The sequence below is a fragment of the Juglans regia genome, chromosome 13 (genome assembly GCF_001411555.2).
Source record: "Juglans regia cultivar Chandler chromosome 13, Walnut 2.0, whole genome shotgun sequence".
NCBI lineage: Eukaryota > Viridiplantae > Streptophyta > Magnoliopsida > Fagales > Juglandaceae > Juglans > Juglans regia.
The window spans coordinates 4,720,506-4,747,933 of NC_049913.1; the positions used below are offsets into that span (position 1 = coordinate 4,720,506).

A 27,428-nucleotide genomic window follows, 5' to 3' on the forward strand; every position below is an offset into this window, starting at 1 on the left:
AAGCAATTTTGCACAGACAGCAATGTTTACTTTGAGTTTTTCTCTGATCATTTTTATGTTATGGATTGCAACACATAGACACTTCTACTCCAAGGGACAACAAGTAATGGCCTTTACACCTTCTCCTACCTGTCTCCTCAAGCTCATTCCATTACACTGCACTCCATTTCTCTATGGCATTCATGCTTGGGACATCCCTTACTCAAGATTGTTCGTCAAGTTCTTCTTTGGCATATTTGATGAAATGTCTTCTATGCACTTTTGTAATGCATGTGCAATGGCTAAACACCATCGCATACCAGCACCCAGTAGGAAAACAAAATCTGTTGAACCATTTCAGTTTGTTTTTAGTGATCTATGGGGGCCATCACCACATGTATTTGAGGATGGTTTCAAATCTTATATGTCTTTTGTAGATGACTACTCAAGATACACTTGGTTGTTTCCTCTTCAAAATAAATCCTAAGCTTTGTCCACTTTTGTCAAATTTAAAGCCTATGTTGAGTAGTAATTTCAAACTAAAATAAAACTAATCCAAACCGATTGGGGAGGGGAGTTCAGGTCATTCACTGAGCTACTTTCCACCTCTACCTAAAACAGCATCGTTGAGAGGAAACATAGACATATTGTCGATTCAGGACTAGCCTTACTTGCACATGCCTCGGTCCCATTACACTTTTGGTCATATTCTTTTTCAGCATGTAGTACGCCTAATCAACATAATCCCCTCCTCTTCTCTTAATTTCTCATCACCATTTCCCACTCTTCACAAAAAGGAGCCTGATTTCAAGCAAATGCATGTGTTTTAGTCGGCCTGTTAGCCCCTTACACAGCCCTACAATTAACATAAATTTGACTTTCGTGCCATGTAATGTGTCTACTTCGGTATTAGCCCAGCCCACCGTAGCTCAATTGCTATCACATTGCTTCAAAACGAGTCTACATTTCTAAAGATATTAGACATGATGAGGCTTCCTTCCCATTTGAACAAATTGCCAAAACTCAACCAGAGCCCACAACTGAGCCCACCAATGCCTTCCTTTATTTATTTCCACTCCCAGTCACACCCAACCAGCCCAATCAATATTAGGCCTAGTTCCTACACCTCCTTCTTCCTCATGTCTCCCTAATAATTCACAAACACCTGATGCTCATGAACCGTCTTTGCCACAATCAAGGTCCATAGTTACACGTTCACAAACTGCATCCTCCAGCCTATGTCAATATATTGAAGGCACCATCCAATGGCCACCATTGCCTTAGGCTCATCTTTCAACCTCCTCATCTATCCCCATACCCGAAACCCCCTCGTGTTATACTGTTGTAGAAAAGTTTCCAGATTGGCGAGAGGCTATGTCAAATGAATTCAATACTCTCCTAGCCAACGAAACTTGGACACTGGTCCCTGCCTCCGAAGCTCAAAACATAGTGTCCTGCAAGTGAGTTTTCAGAACAAAGAAATGTGCAAATGACACCATTGAAAGAAGAAAAGCCCACATCGTGGCAAAGGGTTTTCTGTAGCAATCTGGCATCGACTATGATCAAACTTTCAGTCCTGTGGTGAAAGCTACAACTATACAGCTTGTGCTAGCTCTTGCCGTGACAAATGGTTGGATGGTTCAAAAATATGATGTTCAAAACGCATTTCTCCATGGACCTCTATCGGAAACAGTTTTTATGGCACAACCTCAAGGCTTCACTCATCCACAATATCTCACACATGTATGTAAACTTCGAAAGGCAATTTATGGCTTGAAGCAATCACCAAGGGCATGGTATTCTCGCCTCAGCCAAAAGCTTGTGGAACTTGGGTTCACCATCTCACTTGCGGACTCTTCATTATTTATTAGAATTAATGGTGCCTCTGCTCTTTATGTCTTAGTTTACGTTGATGACTTGCTTGTCACTGGTTCTAACATGAGTTATATAACAACTTTTCTTCATGACTTAAGCTTAAATTTTCGAATTACCAGTCTCGGCAAGCTCAACTTATTTCTCGGTATTGAAGCAACCTACAACATTGATGGAATTCTCCTCACTTAGAGCAAATACATTGTTGAATTGCTTTATAGGACAAACATGAAACTTGCCAAACCAGTCAAAACACCAATGGAAACCTCCAAAAAATTGAGCATGCACTTGGGTCACATGTTTGGAGATCCATCTCTCTACCAAAGCACTGTAGGATCTCTTCAATACCTGTCGTTCACAAGGCCAGACTTGGCTTTTGCAGTGAGTAAAGTTTGCCAATACATGCATGCTCCACGGGTCCCTCACTGGAAAACAGTAAAATGGGTATTATGGTATCTCAAACATACTTCTAATCTTGGTTTGTAGTTCTCTAAATCATCATTGATGAACATCACAACCTTTTTGGATGGCGACTAGGCTGGTTGTCTAGACGACATAAAATCTGCAAGTGCCTACTGCTTGTTCTCAGGATCAAACTTGATCTCTTGGTCATCCAAAAAGCAAGCCACCATCGCAAGGTCATTACTGAGGCAGAGTTTAAATCAGTGGCAAATGCCATTGCTGAAGTGATATGGGTAAAAAATCTGTGCAAAGGCCTTGGCATTAACCTCACTGCTACCCCAATTCTCTACTGTAATAATCTAGGAGCAACCTATCTATCTTCCAACCCTGTTTTTCATGCAAGAACGAAACACGTGGAAATAGATTTCCACTTTGTGCGTAATCGGGTGCTTAATAAGTCACTCACAATGGCTTTTATCTCAGGAAGAGACCAACTCGCAGATGTTCTAACAAAGCCACTGTTAGCAACAAGGTTCCAATTACTTTGTTCTAGTCTACGCCTACGTTCACTACAGCTTGACTTGAGGGGGCCTGTTCAAGCATTATGTACACTGCATGCACGCCATGCAGGCCACAAGGCATGGCCACCACCCAAAAGCAATACTGCCAAAGTTCCTCACGTACTGCATGGAGACCATGCAACATATAATGCACAGCCACCACCTCATACGGATACTGCCACTGCTACACGACAACACTACATGACAACCTCTAGAAGAATTTCAGTCTGCAGTGCATCATCGACCAATCATCTATTGTAGTTTTTCTCCTTTATTTTTTGTAAATCTGTTATAGAGTATATTCCCTTTTTATACCTTTTGTACAAGTATATATTGAGAGGCAGTGCCTCATTGTAAATTTGAGATGATAAATACAAAGGAAATATTCCCACAGAATTCTTAGCAATCAGTATTCTGTGTATTCTTGCATGCTTTGGGTGCATGAGGGGTGAGGGGAGTTACTGACTCGGTCTCTGTCTTAACTAGAAGGTAAGACTAATTGGTACTGATTCTTGATCAGCTTTTAATAAATTTGTATATTTTTAAAGGGGAGAACCTTTCTGTAACCACTACAGCTCGCAGATATTGAAAATACCATCCAAATTCGACTCCTTCAATTAATGTAATTTTGCTTCGGTCAATCCAAAAACAAACATCTTAAGTTTACGTGGATGGTAGATTATTATATAGTTTGAATTAAATGGTTCATGATCAAGGACCCTTACGTGTGAATTGACTGTGTCCGCAATATTGATCTTTCGGTAGATATAATATGTGGATGTTGATCAGTAGGTAGTGATCAGGAATATCATAACTATGCGGCCTTTCTTCACACGCAAATTAATTATGCTAATCTGCACCGCGATTGATCGTGATCGATCTAGATGATCATGCATGTTAATTGGGAAATCGATTTATACATTTCAAGTAATTATAAATTTCAGTACTATATCTGATCATGATCTAGAGTTCTACTATTTACGTACGTACGAGTCAGTGCATTAAAAAAGTAATTAACCAATTGCTGCGAGGCTTGATCTTATATATAGTTATAAAAAAACATAAAATAAAATAAAGTATCAATTATAATATTATTTTTATTTAAGTTGATGTTTTCTTTCATTTATTAATGAAAAACTCCAGTTCAATGTATAATTATTCACCAACTTGACCTCAATTAAAAAATAAAAAGAAAAGGACTAGCTTGTTCCGAACGGATTAGTCGATGTTGGACTGTTTTATATCTTATTACCATTGTGATGCATGCAGACAAACTTGGCAATAATATTAACAACTCCTAATTAAAAAAACAGCTAGAAGTACTGAAAAAGAATACCCAAATGCTCGTATACGTATGTTAGAAGAAAATTATCATATAAAGGTCTCTCCCAATCATTCTAATAATTAATTAATTAACTTCATTCTCTTCAACTGATCAGCAAAAAATAAAAAAATAAAAAATTCATTCTCTTCTATATGATCAACACATGATTTTCTCTCAAAATTAATCTCTCTTTCTTTGCAATGATCCAAACGCCAATATTTTGCTGAAATATTAATCGATCCTGATCTTCTATATGTCAAAGCAAAGCATCATAAACAAATATATATATATATATATATATATATATATATATGCCAATTGCCAGCGTCCTCCCGATCGAGAAGGCTGGCCGCTGAACAAAAAAAAGCAAACACCATAGGCATACCAGCAGTAGCACATGTCCATGATTTGCACCACTTTTATTATATAGTTTCATCTTAATAACATGTACATGATTTATTTTGCTGTCGCAGAGGTAAACCGACGAAAGGAGCGAGCTGGCGCACTTTAATTTGGAAGTCCGGAAATTATATATAAAGATTGCGGAAACATAATTTTATTTCAATATAATAATTTCAATATTGACGTTACAAATCACTTAATAATCAATCAGTACTACACCATCTAATGGTTTATTGCTGGTAATATTACAAATATATATATCTTGAAATCTATGATTTTAGTTTAGGCAATTATAACTGCTTCTGAATATGGTTAACTACGTTCTTGTCCACTTGGAAGGCCTTGGTGAGAACATCAGCATTGATGGGAGGATTGGATTTAAAGACTGCATTGGCTATGGTGATGACCCCAGGATTCTGGCTGCTGAGACCAGCAAAGGCAACGGCCTTGGTCTTTCCCAGGTTCAACTGGAAGTGAATGAGACCAATTGGAAACACAAAGACGTCTCCCTTATTTAGAACTTTGGTAAAGAGTTGGTTACCGTCTGCATTATTGGATGTGACAAAGCCAACATGTAGAGTACCCTCTATGACTACAAGAAACTCAGTGCCGCGAGGGTGGGTGTGGGGAGGATTTAAGCCATATGGTGCAAAGTCGATGCGAGCTAAGGATATGCCCAAAGTGTTGAGGCCTGGCAATTGTTCCACTGTCACAGCAGTGACATTCGACCCTACTTTATTTGTGGTGTTTCCGGCAATGTTCAACCCCTTACGGAAGAAATCATTAGCGGTGACAAGCTTTGGATCCTTGCAAAACTTTCCATTCACAAATACTGCAGAAAGAAAAGGTACTTTGTTATCATCGCTAAACACATCATGTTACACAGAATTAAAATGGAATCCAAGCATATTACATGTGTGTGTGTGTATATATATATGTATTCAGATTCCAAATTACAAGAGCTAGAAAACCAGTAACTCCTGAGTATAGCAATAATAATGCGTACGTACCAGCAGAAGCAGGATTGTTGATAGCAACACAAAAGTCCTGCAGGGGACTGGGGTCATAGGCAGAGGCGAAGGAACAAGCGAAAGCCAACAGGGCCACAATTACAAGGGTGTACTTAGGAGCAACCTTCGAGTACTTCATCATATTTCAGGCTATGATCTATCTCTGCGTTTTAGTAGTGATCTGTGTAAATTAATATTGCTTGGGAGCTGGGAATGAGAAATGTTGGATGGTCACATCTCTATTTATAGAGAGGAATTAACTGAACTGGTCCATAGTTTTTCCATAAACGTGTAAGACTTGTCAACTCTTTAATCTGAGTTTATCGATTATTATTATTTTATTAATGCCAATGGGGGAAACATTCTTTAACCACTACCGCACACATACATTGAATTAAATGCAACCAAATTCGACCCCTTCGTGACATAATGGAACGGACGGTGCATGCATGCTGCTCATTATTCTAGCTATAAGTTTTAAATAGATAAATTTTATGCAAATTTTTTATAAAAAAAATAATCTCATTAATAAAAAATAATTTATTTTTATAATTTTTTAAGATAAAATCCATTTTTTTACAACGAATTGCGTAGAATTTATCTACTTAAAATTTATAAAAATAATTTATCTTCCGCAAATGAGTAGCTTTACATTGACCCAGCTAGCTGAGCTGATGGTCGCGAAGTCTCAAACTGACCCTAGCATGTGTAAAATCTTCAACTTATACGTACGTACGTACGTGGTTAATTTTGAAAAATACTTTAAATATTATATAAGATCGCATCGTTTTGTATGTGATTGTGCCATTTGTCAGCTTGTATATATAATACTAGTCCACACACGCGCACACAGAGATATATACCCCTAGCTGCTTTTTGTGATATAAAATTAATTAACAAGTGAATGCGATAACAATGTGAGTTTCCATGGTCTAAATCATGCATGTGCGTCCACATACGCGTTTAATTAAATATTCTGCCTTTCTCACCTCAATATATATATATAGATATATATTATGATTGTAAGTAAGAATGAGGTAGCCTTTCTCACCTAGCTAGCTCAATATTCTTCCATCATTATTGATTTGAATACGATAACATTAATGTGAAGACTACGTATACGTGCTTGGTCTAAATGTGCGTCCTATATACATTACTTGCGGGGGAAAAAAATCACTTTCGATCTGTTCACCTCTCTAATCATATTTCTCAAGTTCATTAACCTACGTCGCATTAATAGATATACTCTAACATGATGAGTACTACGTACTCTGGTTCATTAATTAAACTCATAAAACAGATATCAGCTTAGACAGTCTAATTATCAGTACCAAAGTTTAATTTCCTCGTGAAGTTATCTTTAATTTCATCCGTCGTTGAAGCAAATTATAAGTACGTGATGAATAAAAAATAAATGAATAATGCAGTACGGCAGCGTGCTAGCTCCTCATGATCAGATCAGTACGTGTGGCCGGCGGGCTTTCTTTTAAAATTTCAATCCCAGCAGCCTAATTTGATATTGCTGCAAAAGTGAAGGGAAGAAATTAAAGGTTCAAGGCATCGAAATGCAGGCACTTCTGGAAGGAAAGAAAAAGGATACGTACATGATGATGTTGGCGGACTTCCTCCAACTGGCTTCCCTTATTTTCTCAAAATTTTGTGAATAATAATAAAATAATTTAAGTTAAGAAGTTTAATAGGTTTTAAAAAATGAGAGAAAAATTAAAGTTTAATAAAAATATTATAAAGTTAAAAAAAAATTTTGAATATAATTTTTATTTTGGAGTTTGAAAAATTGTATTGATTTTTTTATTTTGTTTTAGAGTTGGTAAAAATTGTAATGATTAGGATATACGTAATGATTAGGTAAAAAAGTTAAAAGCCTCGTTTGGTTACGCAATTCAGATGAGATAAGATATTTTGTTGAAAGTTGAATAAAATATTGTTAGAATATAATTTTTATTTTGAGATTTGAAAAAATTTAATTGTTTATTATATTTTTTGTGAGAGTTTGAAAAAATTGTAAACTTTTAATGATGAAATGAGATGAGATGATTTTCTGTATCCAAATCAGGCCAAAAGATTTGAAATTGAAAATTATTTTATATTTTAGTGATGTTTGAAAATGAGATCCTGAAAAGTAAACGTACCCTTACTCACATTTTGGGTTGGGGATAATGTCGTTCTTCTGGTTTCTCTTCCTCCGATAAATGATCTAGCGGCCGGGTTCGCCATCGGATTGGGTTCTGAATAAAGTTAACGGGTTTCAGCAAATCTTGGTGCTTTCACATGGAGAATATAAAGAACAATTTAAAGCACTACTCACTGCGATTGAGGCGAGCCACATGCTTGAAACCAAATCAAATTTTAAGAAAAATAGGGAGTTAAAACATCTTTCATGAACAATCAATTATGATGCTAAGAGAGGTAGCTCAAGTCGAGGGAAGACTAAATGGATGACATTGTGAAGACATTCTCGTAGTGGGATTTTTGGGTAGAGGATTAGTTTTACGGGAAACAATGGGCTGGGGTTGGGGAGATGTGCTATATTCCAATTCGGGCTTGGTGTATTTTGGGTAGGTTTCATGAGCTTTTTGGATCATTAGGGGCTTTCTAGTATGGATTAGATATTTTCTTGTATACGTCCAGTGTACTTAATTACTCCTATTGATATATATATATAATATTTTTATTTATAAAAAAAATATTTTGAAACGAAATCTTGAAAGTTATTTTATATTTTATATTTTCAGGATTTCCAATCTCTATCTCATTTACTAAACGTACCCTTACTCACATTTTTACATAAGCAATTTTCACGCGCTATATATCGAGAAAACACACATGCACACAGATATATATATATATATATATATATATATATATATAAAAGCTAAAGCAACCGTTTTATTTTATTTAATTATCACGTTACAATAACGTAGCAAACATATAAACCATCACATTGATCTTATGATTTTTTATTATTATCATCTTTGATCACACTAATTAGTTAACATACAATTGATTTTTCTTTGAAATGATTGACTTCAAAGGTACTTAAAACATGTGGCATCTTTATATTGGTGTGATTGTTGAAGACAAAAGTACCATAGATATATATGAATGGCCGTAGCATTATTCTTACATTTTTTATTTTCATACCGTACGTCTATTAATGCTTCAATGTACGTACGTATAGTTAATATTGCGTATATTTCTCTAGCTAATTGTCTGGCCAGGACTGTTTTTGAAGGAAGTTGACCACGTCCTTTTCCAGTTGGAAGGCTTTGGCGAGAACATCAGGATTGATGAGAGGGTAGGATCCAAAGACAGCATTTGCTACGGTGATAACTCCAGGATTCTGACTGCTTAGACCGGTAAAAGCAATCGCATTGGTCTTTCCCACATTAAATTGGAAGTGAGTGAGACCAATTGGAAACACAAAGACGTCTCCTGGATTTAGAACTTTGGCGAAAAGGCGATTATCATCGGCATTAGACGTGACAAAACCAACATAAAGACCACCCTCTGCGACTGCTAGAATCTCAGTGGCACGAGGGTGTGTGGGGAGGATTCAAACCATATGGAGCAAAGTCAATACGAGCTAAAGATATTCCCAGTGTGTTGAGGCCTGGTATTTGGTTTACTGTCGCAAGAGTGACATTTGAGCCGAGTGGATTCGTGGTGTTTCCAGGAATGTGTAGTCCCGAGAAGAAGAAATCATTGACCGTGGCAAGCCTTGGATCCTTGCAGAACTTTCCATTCGTAGCTACTGAAGAAATTAAGAAGATCAGTTCCTAAATATAATTGATTGTTATAAAAATTAGAAGGGGCCATGCATGCACGCAGTTTCATAATACATATATAATGGATGAAAAAATATTTGTACATACAAAAAACAGGAATGGAACTCTTGATTGCAACGCAAAAATCTTGAAGAGGACTGGGGTCATAGGCAGAGGCGAGGTGGGAGAAAGTGGCCAAAGCCAACATCATGAGGGCCACGGTTACAGGAAGGCCGTACTTCACATGAACACCTTTCATGATCATGAACTTTGAGCTGGTTCTCTCTATCTTTTGGTATTCTGTGGGTTCTGATTATTAATGCTTGGTGTAGGGGTGAGATATGCCCGTATGGGGACCTGTCTATTTATACACGGGAGTGATGATGATCATCACTAGTACTCAACCCTTTAGGTTTTATCATGTGTTTCCTTAGCCGGAAATTAAAAGAGTGCGTTAATTGTGGGTACTGATCGATCGACCACTACGTACTGCTGGCACATGATCATATATTGAAAATATTAATGGACCACTCAATTAATGGTTATTAAGTGCATGCAGTTCTACTAATGTTGCTTTTGTCAATGCAAAATAATAATCTTTACATTACATTGAGAATGCATATATATATATATATAATAGATCATTTGGAATTGAAAAGGCCTAGCTAGCTAAGCTTGCTGAAGCACCATATAATATTTGTGAGATATATATATATAATGCGCGCAGTGCCCTCATCAAGTGGTGGCTTTAAGCATTCATGATCTATATATATATATATATATATGTTCAGCAGTGAAAAATATAATTATTACTTGACGCGCTTCATACAAATATTATTGCAAGCTGATCAACATAATTTGATCTTATCTCACTTGAATAAATCCTTTTTTTATTATAGATATATATATATATATATATATATATATATATATATATATATATATAGTGGGTTAATTAGTGAGTACCTAGCTTATTACCGCTTCATCTGATCCCACAAGTTAATGGAATTAGTCGTGAACCTGGATAATGATCATGCGTACGTACATTCGGATCGAGGAATAACTTTTAAATTTATATATTAAGTTCTAAATGCTAGCTCCATGTTAGCATAGCTAGCTAGCATGTGACAATATTATTCAATAATGACTTATAAAATAATCTAAATCTTGTATTTTGATCTCTAAAAATATCTCGGTTGATCGAGCGATCGAGTACTGACATGCTTTTAGGTAATGAGATGATATGAAAAATTGTGAGAATTTTATGAATATTAGTGAAATGGTTTGAATTAATATGTTTTATTGAATTTTAAAAAAGAGTAATTCTACATACAATCGTAAAGTAATATATAGCCGGGAAAGAAATTTTGAGAATTTCATCTCATCTATGTTGCCAAACAAGGTCTTAATCTTCATTCCCGTACATTGTCTCCTTTCATATATTGTGCTTGACTAAAGAAAGAGATCAACATCTATATATATATATATATATATATATATATATATATATATATATATATAGTGCAACCAAGAGTTATATATAGTAGGCTCGTTTAATTTCTTTTAAAATTCAACAAAATTTGTGAATGCATGCATGCATGCATTGGGTACAAAACTGATAATGCTTAAGTAGAGGAAATAGAAATACGTGCACGTTAGAAAAACTAAAAAGGTACTAACTTTGCATAAATCTGTAATAATTGGATAATTAAATATATTATATATATAATCTACTAATTCTAATTTTATATCTAATTTAATTAATATGTATTATTTTTGTAATGAGTTTAAATTAATGGTACATATATATAAGATAAATAAAATATATAAGATAATTAAGCAACCATTTTTATTTCATTATAATAATTTGTTCCATGACGGCTTAGTACATGATAGGAAACATTAATAATTTTATCCGTACCGTCAGTGGTTCATTAATATGGATATTACATATATTAATTCTCCAATTAATTATTAATTGTTGTCCCGCCAGAACTGTTTCTGAAAATAGTTGACCACATTCTTGTCCACTTGAAAGGCCTTGGCGAGAACATCTGGATTGATGGGAGGCTTTGATCCAAACACTGTGTTGGCTATGGTGATGACTTCCGAGTTTTGGCTGCTCAGCCTCGCAAAGGCAATCGCATTCCTTTTTCCCACATTCAATTGGAAGTGAATGAGACCAATTGGAAAAACAAAGACGTCTCCCGTATTTAGAACTTTGGTGAAGAGATGGTTATTATCTGCATTTGACGTGACAAAACCAATGTACAGAGTACCCTCCAGGACTACGAGAATTTTAGTGCCACGAGAGTGTGTGTGGGGATGATTCATGCCATATGCGGCAAAGTCAATCCGGGCCAAGGATATGCCTAGGGTGTTGAGGCCAGCTAATTCCTCCACAGTCACAGGAGTGAGCTTTGACCCGAGTGGGTTTAAGGTGTTTCCAAGCATGTTTAGCCCTAAGCGGAAGAAATCATTGGCATTGACGAGCTTTGGATCCTTGCAGAACTTTCCATTGACAAATACTCCAAGAAGGAAAAAGTAGAGTGTTATTTTCACATATAGGGGGGTACACTTCATATATAATAATGGTTGATAATATGTGATCACGTGAAGAAACATTCCAGTTGATTCAAATGATTAAAAAGGAACACCATGATCATGTTAATAATAAAAATGATGCGTGCATACCAGCGGAAGCTGAACTGTTGAGTGCAACACAGAAGTCTTGCAGAGGAGCAGGGTCATAGGCAGAGGCAAGGGAGAAACCCAAAGCCAACAGGGTCACAGTTACAAGGCACTTGGGAAAACCTTTTATCATCATATTTTGAGGCTATGATGTATTCCTTTCAGTGTTCTATATGCTCTTGATCAAGTGAGAGAGGTGCGAAATGTTGCAAGGCAAACATGTCTATTTATGGAGAGGAGTACTCACAGAAATGGTCTATGTTAATTTTCACTTTGCAAAGTCATGATATGAATATTTCAATAATTAATTGATATCGATGAACCATTCTCTCTAACCACTACCGAAAGCTTGCACGTACATATTGAGAAAGCAACCATTTTCTAGCCCCATATTAATGAACTTCACAGTGATATTTGAAATCAAAATGTGGCTGAACGGACCTTGTAACGTCTAATTGGCTTTTGTATGAGCAATTTGATCACCCTCATGTCCTCATGATCAGTGAAATCCTTGTCACTGAAATTTTCAGCAGTGAAATCAAGTGGCTGCATATGCAATGCTTATAATTATATGCAATTCTTGATGATCATTATAAGTACTTGAGTACTTTCATTGGATTAGTTAAAAATTAAATCCAATTAATATTTAGCTATTAAAGAGTAAAATATGCTCACATTAGATTAATCAAATTTCAAATATTTAAAATTTAGCTATAGTGACTTTCAAAAGTTTTTTCAAATTTGAAGGTTATTGTACATGCATCAAATACATATTTTATTAATTATTTCTCTCTCCATTTCTTTCTATCACATATTTTATCATAATTAATATATTAATTTGACTTAGTGATATATTAATTTAATAAGAACATTATTATTAATTAACATATAATAAGTAGAATAGTAAAATATGATAAAATTAAATAAATTAATAATTAAATAAATTAATAATTAAAAAAATTAAATATTTTTGAAATTATTAGTTATTCATTACCATATAATGAATAAATGTATAATCTAATGTGGAGATTTAATGTGAATAACCAAAACCAAATTCATCTTATATTATTTTATTATTATATAATGAAAAATAACTATTCCAATGTGGAGATTTATATGAATGAAATAGTCAAAAGTCAAATTTCTTTTACATTTATCATCAAAATTGTCCTTTAACTTTGACTAATCCAATGAGAGTGCTCTTGTAACCCTTTCGAAATGTTAAATTAATTGATGATGATATATATTCTCAGTTAGTCTCATTGTGCTATTATATATATACTAAGTGGTACTTAATTATTAGTATATTTTTCATCGTTAGTTAGATTTAGTGGTTTGGTTGAACTAACCTGCATCCAATTAGGCCTGAATTAATTTCTATTTCTTCTTTAATTGAGATATTAATGTGCAGGTAGCTAGCTAGCTAACTAGTACTTTTCAAAGGAGTACTACGTAGTATTGTTGGTGTATATACATAAATATATATATATATATACATACACACACATACTAGGACGGTAGCAACATGCAAAGCACGTTTGCCTAGTTGGGTCAAACAGTTGTTTTATAAAAATAATATATTTTTATAAAAAATTGATTAATGAATAATTTAATGCATAGGAAAAAAAAAACAAATATTAGCAAATATTTTTGGATAATGATAACTTAGTGAAGTATAATAATTACATGTTTGATAGATTAGAAACCAAAAATGTTAGTTCAAAATATACCATAATTTAATACAAGTTTGGCAAATTGATCATACACAACTGTTAAATGGCGCAAAACATATCTCATATCTATGACCCACCCAGAATGACTTGTTGGCCTAATCAAATCCATAGTTTTACCCTATATATGCGTGCTGAATATAATTTTTTTATGACTAAGATGCAATAAGTAAGTTAGTAACAATACAATGCAAATCTGCTGAACGGAAATATTCTATTGAAAAAAGAGTATATTCTCATTGTCCTAGCTCTGGGATTTCAATCAACACATCCTTCAATTGTTAGTACCTTAGCATGAGATCATAAGAGTTAAGATCCTTTTAAGTTATATGATTGTGGATAATTTCTATCAATACAGATTACAGATTGAGACATTGATAATGCCTAAAAACAAAAATTGTTAATCACCAATTTCTACTATTGCTTGATCTTACTAAATACAACTACATCCAATCTACTAGTACAACTGTTGATAAACCTTATTCTAGGCAGCTATAACTAAAGAAAGAGGTTTAAATTCATATAGAAGAATTTATCAATTCATTTCCAAATTACTCAAAGATTATTATCATTAAAATATAAACAACAGCCGCAAAACCAGCAAAAGTTATACAGAATATACGAAAAAAAATGGCTCATGAACATAGTTTGAACTATCTCATTCGAATCTAACATAATAAGGATAAGGCAGTAGCAATCTTTGCTATCAAAGTAGCTCATACAGATTTCTCAACCACATAATTACTCTGTAAATCCTTATTGTCCACCAGAAAAATTTTCTCGACGTTAACTAGATTTGGCCTAGGATCTAGAACAGTCATCTTAGCTTTCTTTCGAAGAACTGGTCATTTGAAAACTCTTCATTACTTTCAAATCTCGATGCTTTGAAGGAGCAAAACTGTGCATGAAAACAAAAAAGATTGAGCATGCAGTAATAAAGAAAAAGAAGCAATTACCATTACAAGTTCAACAAAAGCAATACGAATGGAATGCTTGTAGTCTCCTAGTAGTCTCACGTGATAAACCTGCATTTAAAAAAAAAAAAACAGGTTATCCCCCCATTAGTGCATTTCTTGAAAATGCTAATCCAACCATCCAGGCGCATCAACAAGAAATAAAATTTTAGAATTATATTAGAGAGATGATCACAGACCTCTCCACAGACTAATTCAAAAAAGAGTTTGACATCGGCCTGAGAAACCTGTGCAAACCATATAAACTCATATAAACTCATTAACTCATTAATATAAACTCATTAATCCAAACAGTATAAATCCATTTAGTGATGTTTCATTGATTCCAACTCATTAATCCAAATAGCATTAATCGGTTTACTCGTTTTAAAAAAACTACACATGAGAGCCCAACAATAGAAAATCCACGAAAATAAAAATCAGAAACTCATTAATCCAAATAGTATAAATCAGTAAACCCATTTTAAAAAACAGCAAATGAGAGCCCAATAATAGAAAAGACAAATGGAACCAAGAAACAGAATCAATAACAAAATATACAAACCCAACAAAATATATAAAACAAAGATACCTATAATTTTTAAAATAAAAAACAGCAACTTATATCAATGAAACAAAAAAAATAATCATAAAATAAAAAAGTAAAAACCATCTTTTTTTCCAAGAAGTTGCAAATCCAAACCAAGAAATCAAATAAATAATAAAATATAAAAATCCAACAAAATATATAAAAGAAAGATACCAACTATTCTTAAAATGAAAAACACAACAACTTCTATTAATGCAAAAATAAAAAATAAAAAGCATCTATTTTTTTTCATACCGAAAAAAATATCTACCATAACATAAAGTAGGACTCAATAGATCAAGACACATCCAACATCATAATAATAAAAAAGACAAACCAAACCATGAAACCCAATTGATTAATGTAAAAAAAATGAGTAAATCAGACAAATGCAAACCTCGAAGCAGCATAAACTTCAAGCCAAACAAAGTAAATTCTCTACAAAAACCAAACCAACAACTTTAAAAACAAAAAAGACCACAAATTTAAAATTCAAACCATAGAAAGTTGCTAAGGAAATCAAAGAGCTAGAGAAACGCCAAAAGACCACGAATTTAAAAACAAAACAGAACAACTTCTATTAATGGAAGGGGAAAAAAAAGTAAAAGCCATCTACCGCAACGTGCTAAAAATAAAAAAACTGATCGAAAGGCATCCATTGTTTTTTAAAAAATACATATCAGCGAAGATGAAGTAAGCATGCACTATCTCTTTTTCACTCCAATAATCTCTCTCTTTGTTATAAAAAAAGTCTCTTTCAATCACTAATTTCCCTTAATTAATGCAATTATTTTTATAATTATTTTAGTGGTTAATGTTTTTTTTTATCTTCTTTTAACTGTCCAAGCTCTAGATATTTCTTTCAAGAGCTGATCTCTAGCATCCATTATTTCCATTACATGATAGCATCCATTTTTACTCTTAAAAGCTGTCTTTTTTCACTTACTTTCTCCCTTATACTTTCTGATCTACCATTAAGAGTATACATTTTGAAGATACTTTTCTTTTTTTTTTTAATCTTTATTTTGCAGCAAATTGATCGAGTACGTAATTACTCTAAATATCGAAGATCTAGAATATTATATATATATATATATATATAGACAGTACTCATAAAAAAAATTAGGAGTTTAAAGCAAAGCATGCAGCTTTAAACGGAACGTTTTATTATATGATCAGGCTTATATAAATTATCATGATCATGTGACCTAGTACGGCCAGCTAGTTAAATTAATTAGAACCGGTGGAACATGTCAAAATCAAACCAAAAAAGACGTACACAATCCTTGGTAAAACAAGATCATATAAAGCCATTTTCAAGGCTCTAACGCCTAATTACCAGCTGCATGCATGCACATTGCCACTGACGATTCATGTGATAACCAAAACCAGATTAATCTTGTCAAGTCATGAATACAAATATTGCAGGACTCCATCCATGGCCAATGATGATCAGTAGTACTACTATTAATAATGCATCCAACATCCGATCTAGCATCTTAATTATAAGATGAAGTGTGGGTACGTACGTACGTAGGTTAATTAACAGATCAGATCCACCCATGCACTCATTTTTTTACCTAGCTAGCTAGCTTGATTCGTACGAGATTTATTTATAATTTGATATGTTATTGCATGCAAGTTCTTACGTACGTACGTACGTGCATGTATTATAATTGAATTGGGACAGTCTTGAGTATTTTCAATCATATATTTGTGCAGTTGTTGGTTTATCTTTCCAGATTTGACAATCCAATATTTCTATATATTATATATATAATTGGAGAAGATCGATCTTAATATATATATATATATATATACACACACACACATACTTGCATTCTAATTTGCAAGTAGTTTTACATATGATCATGATCATGATGCCTTCGCGTGAACAGTAAAGATTTTTTGCTCTTCTATCATGACCGATTCCTTAATATACTGCCCAAGAATATTTCGTATACCTGCAGGCTGCAGCTTAGGACGACTGCTTCTTGTTTTTTGTTTTTTGTTTTCCCCCTTAAAAAGACAGTAACCGGCCTGTTAGAAAATTGGGCTTATGTAAAAGCTGGCTCAAATGTAATAATGTCTTTTACCGCTTTCTAATGCAACAGATGTCATGTTTATGATCATCTAGCTAGATTGTTGAAGTTTCCCCGAGCAGGTAAAAGGTCGACAACACAACCTAACAAATATTATATCAAATTAATTCTAATTTATTTCTCCACATCTTAGTTTTGGATAAATATCGGACCGACAACGTTAGCGAAAACAAATTATATAGACGTTAATGGTCGATCTCTAAAGGGAAAAAGAACAATAAACCGAGCTAGCCTCTAAAGTCATCATGATGCAGACATCATCTTAGACGTACAATATAAACAAACAACAAATTTTGGCTGAATTAATAAACTATATATCCCCAAGGACAAAATTAAGAAAATGCCAGTCATGAGCTCCTGAGAGGCTAGTGCATGCTACATGGTCGAGTGCTGCATGGTGAGAAAAAATGGCAAGTACCGTTCCCACTTGCCAGTCCTGGCAACTTATTTTGATCGATATGATGTTGCAGATAGTAAAGGGAGGAAAGGATCAACGCGAGAAGGTACTGCATGTCAATTCTAGAACGGAAATTGAGTTTATGAACCGATCAATGTTGGAGTACTTTGGATCATTCCGAATCCACGTCCTTTGCCATCACTATATATTTCTTTTTATTTGTAATAAGCTTATTTTCGTGGAAGAGGTCGAATAAATACGCAGTTGCGGTTTTCAACATCATGTGTGTAGTGGTTAGAGAAAGATCAACAAAATAAAAGCCTGATTAATTATAAGTACTGCTCAAGCTAGACTTTACAAGTCTAATCTCACCGTGCAAGCAAAAACATAAGACTGGTTCAGTAGCTTTTCCCTCTATAAATAGATCACATGTTTCCATGCAACGTATCTCTCAACCCTCACCCGACCAATACTAGACAAAATTTTTACTAAAACTTAAGAGACAGCCTCCAACATCATGAAAGGTAGTGTTCTCATGTACCTGCAGCTTGCAACTGTGGCCGTATTGGCTTTGGCTTGCTCTATCGCCTTTGCCTCTGACCCTAGTCCTCTTCAGGACTTCTGTGTTGCATTCGACAAGAACGATTCTGCTGGTATGAACAGAGTCTTATTACTACCTTCTTTTGGGAATCATTTAAAGCATCTTTATTGATTTCCTCATCTGTAATTATGCTTGGAGACGATATTAACTGCATAACATGATATTTCAATTATGATGGAAGTTCTACTGTTCCTTTGTGATAGTAACGGACTTTTTTCTGCATACAGTATTTGTGAATGGGAAGTTCTGCAAGGATCCAAAGGATGTTAAAGCCGAAGACTTCTTCCTCTCAGGGCTAAATGTTGCCGGAGACACCTCAGGTCAACTGGGGTCAAAAGTCACCCCCGTTGCCGTGAATGAATTAGTAGGCCTCAACACCCTAGGTATATCCTTGGCTCGCATTGACTTTGCACCATACGGCCTGAATCCTCCACACACACATCCTCGTGCCAGTGAAGTTCTATTTGTCTTGGAGGGTACTCTGTACGTTGGCTTTGTCACCTCTAACGGAGATGATGGAAACCGCCTTTTCACCAAAGTTCTAAATGCTGGAGATGTCTTTGTATTCCCAGTCGGTCTCATTCACTTCCAGTTCAATACCGAAAAATCCAATGCCATTGCCTTTGCCGGTCTCAGCAGCCAGAATCCAGGAGTTATCACCATAGCCAATGCAACCTTCGGATCTGAGCCTCCCATCAATCCCGATGTTCTCACCAAAGCCTTCCAATTAGACAAGAATCTGGTTGAATATCTTCAGAAACTATTCTGAAAATAAAAATATATTAAATTATAACCACATGAATGAACCATTAACTAAACAATTCGAATAAACTGAAGTTTCCTATATATGTTTCCTTTGTTGTAATGTTATTTGAATAATTATAATGAAATAAGACGGTTCCTTACGTACTCTCTCCTTACCTTAATTTCTCTGCTTGAGTTCATGTAGTAATTCTGAGGGAATTATAAAATTACAGTATGTTTGTAGTAAATAATTACTTGTTCTTGTGGATCTTGCTAACTATACGTATATATATGTGTGTGTGAGTTGATCTACTACGTACAATCAATTTTTTGTATTTTTTGTGCACTTCATTGATGTGATTGATCAAAATAGTTATTTTATATTAAAAAAAATGATTCAAAAAATCACATTAATAGAGTACGCAAGAATGACTGCACATAAAATTTTTGATAACCGGTTATCATAACCGCTCCAAATAAATAAATAAACTATGGAACCAAGGGTGTTCGTTAAACTACGAGTCGGTGGCCCTTCTCGTGGCTAACGTGAACAACTCCAATGTGTTGGAATTCTACTGCAATTACCTAAGAACAATGTAGAAAGAAAGGGTCGAAGCAAGTTAGCAAGAAAAGGTTTATTCAGAAACAGTAGAATTGCACATTAAATGCATGCACAGATCCGTTACATGAATTTGGTTTGTTTTAGTTTGGCTCTTGTATTAGACAAATTTGTTATCATCGAGTGTTTCAAAAACAAGGGTTGGGGGAAAAGTATATATGTCAGCAGCTACAAAAGAAAAAATAAAAAAAATGAAGAGGGTAGTCGTCTGAAGAATCCTCTAACCAATCTGCAGCCATATCTGCAAGATTAAGCAGTTGGTCCACATATTTCTACAGAACAAATTATAAGGCCTTAGAAACATTAATCCATTTTCCTCTAGCTAAACCTGCCCAGTAAGTTTTGAATGGTTAGAGAGTTTCTGAACTAGAGATATATATATTTATTTATTTATTTATTTTTGGAATATAAATAATTAACTGTTAAAGCGAAGTTAAGGAGACGTTTGGATTCGCAAGTCATCTCAGCTCATCTCAACTCATCTCACTATTATTCATTACTATTCAACAACTTTAACTCACAAATCTTATTACTATTTACAACTCATCTTATTACTATTCACAATCTATCTCAAGTCATCTCAAGTCATCTTCGAATCCAAACGTCTCCTAAATTCGATGAAAACACTCGACTAGAAATCAAAGAGATGCAATTTTCAGCTGACTAGATGACAACAATTATTTTCTAGAGAGCTATTATTTATCACAAACAAGATTCAATAAGATAGTTTATCATTGGGCTCTTTTTTCTGTATTTTTTTTTTTTTGTACTAAAAAAAAAAATAAAGAAAACGTTCCGGATAACATATGTTTTCATCTGTAAGGACAATGCTACTCGGCCGCCCAGCTTTTACTGTTGGATTGACTGCTAGTTTTAACATTTTTTAAACATTTAAAAATATATATATATTTATATATATACAAATTCATTAGTGGAGACTTCTTTAAATATTTAAAAATAAAATATAAAATATACTACCGGTCAAACCTAGCTAGGAGGCAAATCCAAGGTGCCAACTAGCATTTTCCGCTCTCTTTCTATCTCCATCCATCTCCAAAAATTAGGTAGAACAGGCAGTGGCCTAATTTTGATGTACAATGTGTAACTAAAAAAACATGGCAAAAAAACAAATAAATTGAACAAAATTCACTTTTTACATGACATGCACAACCAGCATTGAGTTGCCGGCAGCTCACATAAATTCTACATCTTCATGTCGTTCCAGGACAATGGTGGCAAGAGCAAGTCTATACGATGAGGATCTTAGATTCCTAACCAAGACATAGATCTCCTTCCTCCGCTTTGTGGACATGTTCTTCCACTGCTCCTCTCTAAGATGAGCAAGTAAGACTGCCTCGCATAAAGCCTCTGCTGCTGGCTTCTTGCTGCACACAAATTGGACCGGATATTGTTATTACGAAAACATAATACAATGGAAGACAATTACAAGTACACAGTTGTATATTTTGTAGAAAAAGATGCATATACTAACCTCCCTCGAACAAATCCAGTTGTCACAAAGCCGATTGGCCACCGGTGAACTTCCCTTGAAACATCTTCTGGTATGTGGAGTTCCCACTTAGCAGAAGATTGCTCTTTGAAATATGATCTGACAGCAGATTGAGGCATTTGAAGTCCTCCCTTGTCATTCTCCTGCCTGCACAAAACAAAAGTTAAAATACTTTCAAAATAATAATTATGACTGGAACCATACCGGGCAAAATATTATTCGTTTACACATACCGGGTGTATATACACTAAGCGAAGAAAACTTGTCATTAACAAATCATATAAACAAAGTTTGCATTACGGAGATGAGCATTCTGATGGCACAAAGGCATAACTCACCATATCTTTACAACTTTTCAGACAAAATCTTGCCTTAATAATTAGCCAGGCATACGCATTTCATCAAATTGCTCTCCAACCCATGAAGCCTCAAATGTACAAAGGGAGACATAGTCACATGAAAAATTGTTTGAGAACTCTCGCAAAAATTTATCCTTGATTCTCGCATGTCAGAACTTCACTATTTTCTAATTCAAACAATCAAGACAAATTTGAAATTTAAATGACACCTTATTATGGGAATAACTTATTAAACTAAAAAAGAGAAGTTTCAAGAATTAACTACCTTGAAATAAACAATGATACATCCGTAAGTTGAGGTGCACACACAACTGCTCCCTCTTCAAAAACACCTTCCTTGTAAGCATGGAGAAGAACTCTAACAAAACATAGTTTACGATCATAACTAGATTGGGTAACTCCCTTTAGGCTAAGGCCAAACATGCTTTCATCCTTCATTAACTTAAAAATGCTCGTCTTGTGGTCCGGTAGTTGAGGAAATAGAAGCAAATGATCACCTTGGATTTCTCTCAAGAAATCAGTCAGCACAGAGCACGTCCTTGCTACCATTCCATCAAATGAATTGCTATGATGAACAAATACCGAGCTAGCAGACTTTCCAGAATTAGAGATGGCCAATGAATTCCCATCAATGATATCTTCCTCATTATAAGTAACCCTATTTCCAACTCTTCTGAGTCCTTTGTTGAAAGCAAGCCGAATGGTGTCCCATGGGGGTGGAATGGGAACTTTCCAAGGTCTGACATCAGGAGGACAACGTTCTGCTTTTTTAGTAGACGCAACATTTTCCGTTGCCATAAAACATGAGTATGCATTGCAATCAGGAAAATCCAAAGGAAAAAATGGCAACCCCATCTGCAAGAGAAAGAAGATTACTATCAATGATTTATAACCCGGTACTGAACACTATAGTTGAAAGGTTCAAGAAGACTTACTTCACATGCAATCCAGTGCTTCTCTCTCAAACCTATTGCATGAGCCCCCTTGGAGACAAGAGGAGCCCAAAAGGCCTTGACCCAACTCATGGGGAGCACAATGGACCATCTAAAAGAAAATAAAATAAACACATAAGAGGTATTAAATATAGAAAAAAAAAAAAACAGTAGTTAAAATATTTCAAGCACATCAAAAAAATATTTTTTAATCATGTTAGCATGCATTAAACAAATGATACGAATAACAATAAATAACCTTGCATTCAATCTGCTAGTCATAATGCTTTTCGTCATGTAAAAAATTAATGATGGATACAATATCTTTATATTCATAAAATAAGTTGTCACCAGTGAAAGGCTGAGTACATGCTGAATCTGCTGATGAAAAGGCCAATCACAGAAACTAAGGATCTTAAATTTTAATTGCTTTTCATATTGGCCTTTTCCACATTTTAAGTATGGGCACACCAAAATTTTTAATTAAAACAGAACTTTCATAGATAACTGATCATTTTACACTGATGATGCACACAGACCTATTCCATACTTGTAAGTTAACATCCGCAGTTATGCACATATTTTTTTTTTATAAGTGAAGAGAGATTACACACTTATAGAACTAGATATAGGGCCAAAATGGAGCAGACATAAGCTTGGAAAGCAAAATCACATATGAAACGAGTGACACAAAGACGGAGACTTTACTAGGAAAAAGGAATTACCCGATAAACAAACCCTTCTGGTCATTATTTTTCAAAAGCATAATAGGACAGGATCTTGAGCACTGCACCTTGGTTGGAGTGTTCAACATTCCAGAATTTGGAGCATCAAGGCAAAAGTTTTCCATCCGCAACCTATGTTTTTCCATGCACAATATACTCTCTTCCACAGGGGGACTTACTCCACTGCTACTCTCCCATAAATCATTATTATGAATAATGTCATTTTCTTCAGGTTTTGACCAAAATGATAAGAGCAACTCCCCGTTCTTGTCTACTATTCTTGCTGATGCAGCAAGCTCTTTAGCTTCAGCTTCTGGTACACTGGACATACCAGTAGAAAGTGATTTAGGAACATCTGCAGTTCTTGTCTCAGACACTATGCGAGGATCCCAGACTCTAAGTGACAAAATTGCACGAGTACAAAAATCATCCTCATTTTCGGGTACAGAAGACTTTTTAAATTGAGAGTCTCTGTTAGACTCTGCAGCCGAATGTTTCTCCAATTGCCAAGATTTTTCTGAAAAACTGTACAGCAAATCATCCCCATGAGCCATCTCAAACTTCTTAACTTAATGCAAAATGTTTCTATCTTTGAATTACTCACCAAGTAACAGGATGTAATATCTTTTGAAGGAGCTGAAATGCCTTTAATCCTGATACTTCTAATTTTGCAAGTTGACCTTCGAGTGAAATACAATTGATCAAGCAGCCCCTCTCATCCATCTGAAGATTGAACAAATGAAACAAAAATAATATCAATATTACAGGAGTATGTGACCTAACACTAGCCGGTTCTCTATTTGACTATCTATGAATCTGGACAGTTGGAAAATCAACTGCTGGAAGACATAAACATCTTGGTGTGACATAGTACAACAAAGTATGATCTTGTTTGAGCATCTTATGACAAATATTCTGCATGATGACAGAAAAATTTAAATATCAACAGGAATGTGTTCTTGACTGTAATGTAAGGAGCCCTCAAAACACATCATTCACTCACAGGTTAGATGTCTAGAGTACTTCAATCACATCCCAGAGTAACAAGATATATGTAACATGTATACATATATCTTGATATAGCACTGGTACGCATTATAAACCTGTTTATCAGGAGCTATGAACTTGGTATAATGTAGAGGACTTCCCAAGTGACACCTTATTGGAGGTTGGGAACTTCAGCCCACAGAGTTTCGGTAGGCTTGGATTTCAAAAATATTGCAAATATGATACTCTTATAACAAAATTTAGAATGTGTACCTCCTTTTGGCAAGCTAATTTTAGAGCATCAAGTCCTTCACTCACAGCAGAAACATGTATCCACACCCAAATTTGGCGAGAGGAAGAACAATGCCCACTACTCTCTGACCTATTGCCTCCATCACTATTATGATTCATAGCATCACTCTCCTGGCAAACAGATCGCCACATATAGGTCACAGGAGCAATTGACTGAGAAACAGGTGCTCCAACATGACAAAGCTGCAAAGAAAAAGGAGTTCATATATGTTATTCCTCAAGTAATACTTATTCATAAGAGAGCGGTTCAAGAGATTACCTACCATCGCACTTCCATATATGGAGCCAGAAATAACAGCGTGAGAAATAGCTTCCGGAAGAGCTGAAGGGGAAGGCACCATCACCATTTTTAGAATGGACATTAAAGAATCCTAGAAGCATACGCCAAAGATTAGATTATGAATCTCGCAACAGAATATAATTGCCCTGCAGTTTTATTGGGCTCATGGTGTTTGAATGACTCTGATGAGAACTGATCAAAGATGTTGTTTCCTCAATCAAAGAGGTCTATTTTAAACTAACAATTTGAATAGAATGAGGAAATAAAATCTCAACTATAAAATAAAAACTAAAAATTAAATGGAATTAATGTTTACCCCAGGACCCTCCAATTGGACAGCAACATGATAGCTTGCGTCGTGTACAAGGACCCCTTGTTTAAACCACTTCAAGACTGCCCTAGAACCTCTTCCTCTACATGATAATACAATTTAAATCTAAGTGAGCTAGTAAAAGTTAAACACATATTGTCCCTCGTATACAGAAGAGAATTAAAAGAAGCTTAAAACACATACACAAACTGATTTAAAAAAAAAAAAAAACATGTGCGGGCACACATTTTTGTCAATCCATCCGATTCAAGCTCCTCCAGAAAAATTTGATAAACCAAGGAAAAAATTTACATGAAAGTATGAAGTCTCCCAAAATGATAACAGAACAAATTCATGGACTATGAAATATCTCAAAGTCAATTAAACAGAACAAATAATAATAATGCATTACCCGCCCTGCAGACCCAAAGGAAGGTAAAAACCCCAGAGCTTTGACATTATGAACCGCTTCGTATGCCAGACATGTGTTCTCAACCTCTTCGTACCGTCTCCGGAAGTACAAAAACCTGTTTCTGGATTCATTCGGAGCTCCACTCTCCGACGAATGTGCCGAGGGACCTTCTTCTTATTATCTTTCTCCAAAGCACTATCCTTATTAACTTCTCCTCCTCCCTTCTGCCTCCTTCTGCATCTCTTCCTCGCAACTTGATTGTTGAATGAAGTCGTTCTCCGTCTCTTATTCCTCCTAGACCCAAAATTATTATTCAATTGATCCGCTACTATTGAGTGAAGAGCCTCAAGCTCAGGACCTCGAGACTCTGTAAATTTCTTGACGTTGATTTTGCGTGGAATTAGAGCCGATTGAGAGGGTTTGCTTCCTTCAAATGCCATCATCATTCACTAAAACTTAACTTGCCGAAATTCCGAATCCGAAAGGCCTTCATTTCAGAATCAAAAAATCAGAACGTGGTCAAACTGATAAGATTTAGGCGCAAAAGGCAACAACAACAACAAAAAGGCAATCTTTTTCAAACAACCGAATAAACCAAACCAAGCTGTTACTTTCTCCTTCTCTATTCGCCACAAAAGAAAATTAGGGTTTTTCAAAAAATCCCTCTGTGTTTCCTTTTCCAAATCATTTTATAATTGGCGAAAAAATAATGAGACTGCAAACGGTCTGGGTTAGGGTGCGGCCCAAATAATTCGGGGGCTTGAGCTCACCACATTTTAAGCTAAACACGTCCTGTTAAGCTAAACGGATTAGAGTTTTAAGCCCTAACACAACTCATTTAGATATCAGTGACACGACATGATCGGTTTTGACTCGTTTAGCAATTAATTAGAAATTTATCAACGTGACACAACTCACTTCAATCCATTTCATGAAAGATAAAATCTATATTGGATTTCAATTGAATGGGCCAGGCTTAATATATAAATACAAGTTTACTTATCAAAAAAATATATAAATACAAGTAACAATATTGGTTCGATTTGGTCCAGATGAATCAGTCTTCTGGTTGTGAATTGGCACCGACACCAAGAACAGAGCACCATAATATCATATGTTTTAAGCTTTACGTGAGTAAAATAATCATAGAAAATAAAAAAATGCACAAAAAGCCTGTGCTTCAGAATCAAAGCTGCGCATTATATTGCAGGGTTCAACAACTTACCCTTGGGCCTTGGCAGAGAGGGGCAACCGGCAGAGCAAGGAGACGTAGCGACGGCAGACAGAGAGAGAGACGGAGAGAGAGAGAGATAGGCAGACGACGGAGAGAGAGGGCGACCGACGACAGACAAAGACTTGAGAGGGAGAGAGGGAGACCGTGAGAGACAGTGAGAAGCCGGAAATAGGGAGGCCGTGAGAGGTGGGAGTGGGGGCGGCGACACGGCGTGAGAGTGAGATTTGAGAGAGAAGGAGACCGAGAGAGATGGTGAGTGAGAACTGAGAAGCGGGACAGGGATACTGATGCCTCGTTTCACATCTGCTGTCTAACTCATTTAATTATTTTAAATTCTCACATTAAATTAAATAAATAATTTAATTTTTTAAAATATTAAAATAAATATAAATTATAATTTTTTTAATTTTAATCTCAATTCTTCTCAATTTATCTCATTTTAAAATGAGATGGAGGGAGAGCGACTTTAATAAATATGTTACAATTGTAAGATTTTTTAATGTTAAAAATGAGATAATCGTAATTTTGAGTTAAAATTAAAATGAATTTTGATTTTAAATTAAACGGGTTGTTTTTTTTATTAAGCGGTTCTTAATGGATAACTTAT

At 35.0% G+C, this 27,428-nt stretch overlaps 4 protein-coding genes and 1 pseudogene across 5 annotated transcripts; 1 reads left to right on the forward strand and 4 right to left on the reverse strand.

Moving 5' to 3' along the window:
- Nucleotides 1-4,664: 4,664 nt before the first annotated feature.
- LOC109010241 (germin-like protein subfamily 1 member 14) lies at nt 4,665-5,764 on the reverse strand. Its single transcript, XM_018991015.2, has 2 exons — nt 5,550-5,764; nt 4,665-5,371 (listed from the first exon to the last, which is right to left on the reverse strand). Exons 1-2 carry the CDS (start codon nt 5,689-5,691, stop codon nt 4,830-4,832), a joined length of 684 nt encoding a protein of 227 aa, XP_018846560.1. The 5' UTR covers nt 5,692-5,764; the 3' UTR covers nt 4,665-4,829.
- Nucleotides 5,765-8,772: 3,008 nt separating this feature from the next.
- Nucleotides 8,773-9,593, reverse strand: LOC109010240 (annotated as a pseudogene).
- Nucleotides 9,594-11,308: 1,715 nt separating this feature from the next.
- Nucleotides 11,309-12,639, reverse strand: LOC109010245 (germin-like protein subfamily 1 member 14). Of its 2 annotated transcripts, XM_018991019.1 has the most exons (3): nt 12,620-12,639; nt 12,029-12,126; nt 11,309-11,862 (listed from the first exon to the last, which is right to left on the reverse strand). In XM_018991019.1, exons 1-3 carry the CDS (start codon nt 12,637-12,639, stop codon nt 11,309-11,311), a joined length of 672 nt encoding a protein of 223 aa, XP_018846564.1. The 2 variants fall into 2 exon arrangements, with proteins under 2 accessions (XP_018846564.1, XP_018846563.2); XM_018991018.2 differs by lacking the exon at nt 12,620-12,639 and having other exon boundaries at nt 12,029-12,161.
- A 5,603-nt stretch (nt 12,640-18,242) lies between these two features.
- On the forward strand, nt 18,243-19,303 carry LOC109010242 (germin-like protein subfamily 1 member 13). The gene is made up of 2 exons (XM_018991016.2): nt 18,243-18,449; nt 18,625-19,303. Exons 1-2 carry the CDS (start codon nt 18,314-18,316, stop codon nt 19,164-19,166), a joined length of 678 nt encoding a protein of 225 aa, XP_018846561.2. The 5' UTR covers nt 18,243-18,313; the 3' UTR covers nt 19,167-19,303.
- Nucleotides 19,304-20,767: 1,464 nt separating this feature from the next.
- On the reverse strand, nt 20,768-27,113 carry LOC109010236 (ribonucleases P/MRP protein subunit POP1). Its single transcript, XM_018991008.2, has 11 exons — nt 26,813-27,113; nt 25,588-26,074; nt 25,182-25,278; nt 24,849-24,956; nt 24,547-24,768; nt 23,891-24,009; nt 23,287-23,811; nt 22,565-22,673; nt 21,895-22,484; nt 21,253-21,417; nt 20,768-21,145 (listed from the first exon to the last, which is right to left on the reverse strand). Exons 2-11 carry the CDS (start codon nt 26,031-26,033, stop codon nt 20,953-20,955), a joined length of 2,574 nt encoding a protein of 857 aa, XP_018846553.2. The 5' UTR covers nt 26,034-26,074; nt 26,813-27,113; the 3' UTR covers nt 20,768-20,952.
- Nucleotides 27,114-27,428: the final 315 nt, after the last annotated feature.

Bases quoted from the DNA above. Each gene is read 5' to 3' on its own strand.
- LOC109010241 (XM_018991015.2), bottom strand. From the start codon at position 5,691: ATGATGAAGTACTCGAAGGTTGCTCCTAAGTACACCCTTGTAATTGTG. The intron at 5,372-5,549 runs GTACGTACGCAT...TTCTTTCTGCAG, and splicing joins CAACAATCCTGCTTCTGCTG to TATTTGTGAATGGAAAGTTT.
- LOC109010245 (XM_018991018.2), bottom strand. From the start codon at position 12,161: ATGATGATAAAAGGTTTTCCCAAGTGCCTTGTAACTGTGACCCTGTTG. The intron at 11,863-12,028 runs GTATGCACGCAT...TCCTTCTTGGAG, and splicing joins CAACAGTTCAGCTTCCGCTG to TATTTGTCAATGGAAAGTTC.
- LOC109010242 (XM_018991016.2), top strand. From the start codon at position 18,314: ATGAAAGGTAGTGTTCTCATGTACCTGCAGCTTGCAACTGTGGCCGTA. The intron at 18,450-18,624 runs GTATGAACAGAG...TTCTGCATACAG, and splicing joins CGACAAGAACGATTCTGCTG to TATTTGTGAATGGGAAGTTC.
- LOC109010236 (XM_018991008.2), bottom strand. From the start codon at position 26,033: ATGATGATGGCATTTGAAGGAAGCAAACCCTCTCAATCGGCTCTAATT. The intron at 24,769-24,848 runs GTAGGTAATCTC...TTTTCTTTGCAG, and splicing joins CCATATATGGAAGTGCGATG to CTTTGTCATGTTGGAGCACC. The intron at 24,010-24,546 runs GTACACATTCTA...TTCAATCTTCAG, and splicing joins AATTAGCTTGCCAAAAGGAG to ATGGATGAGAGGGGCTGCTT.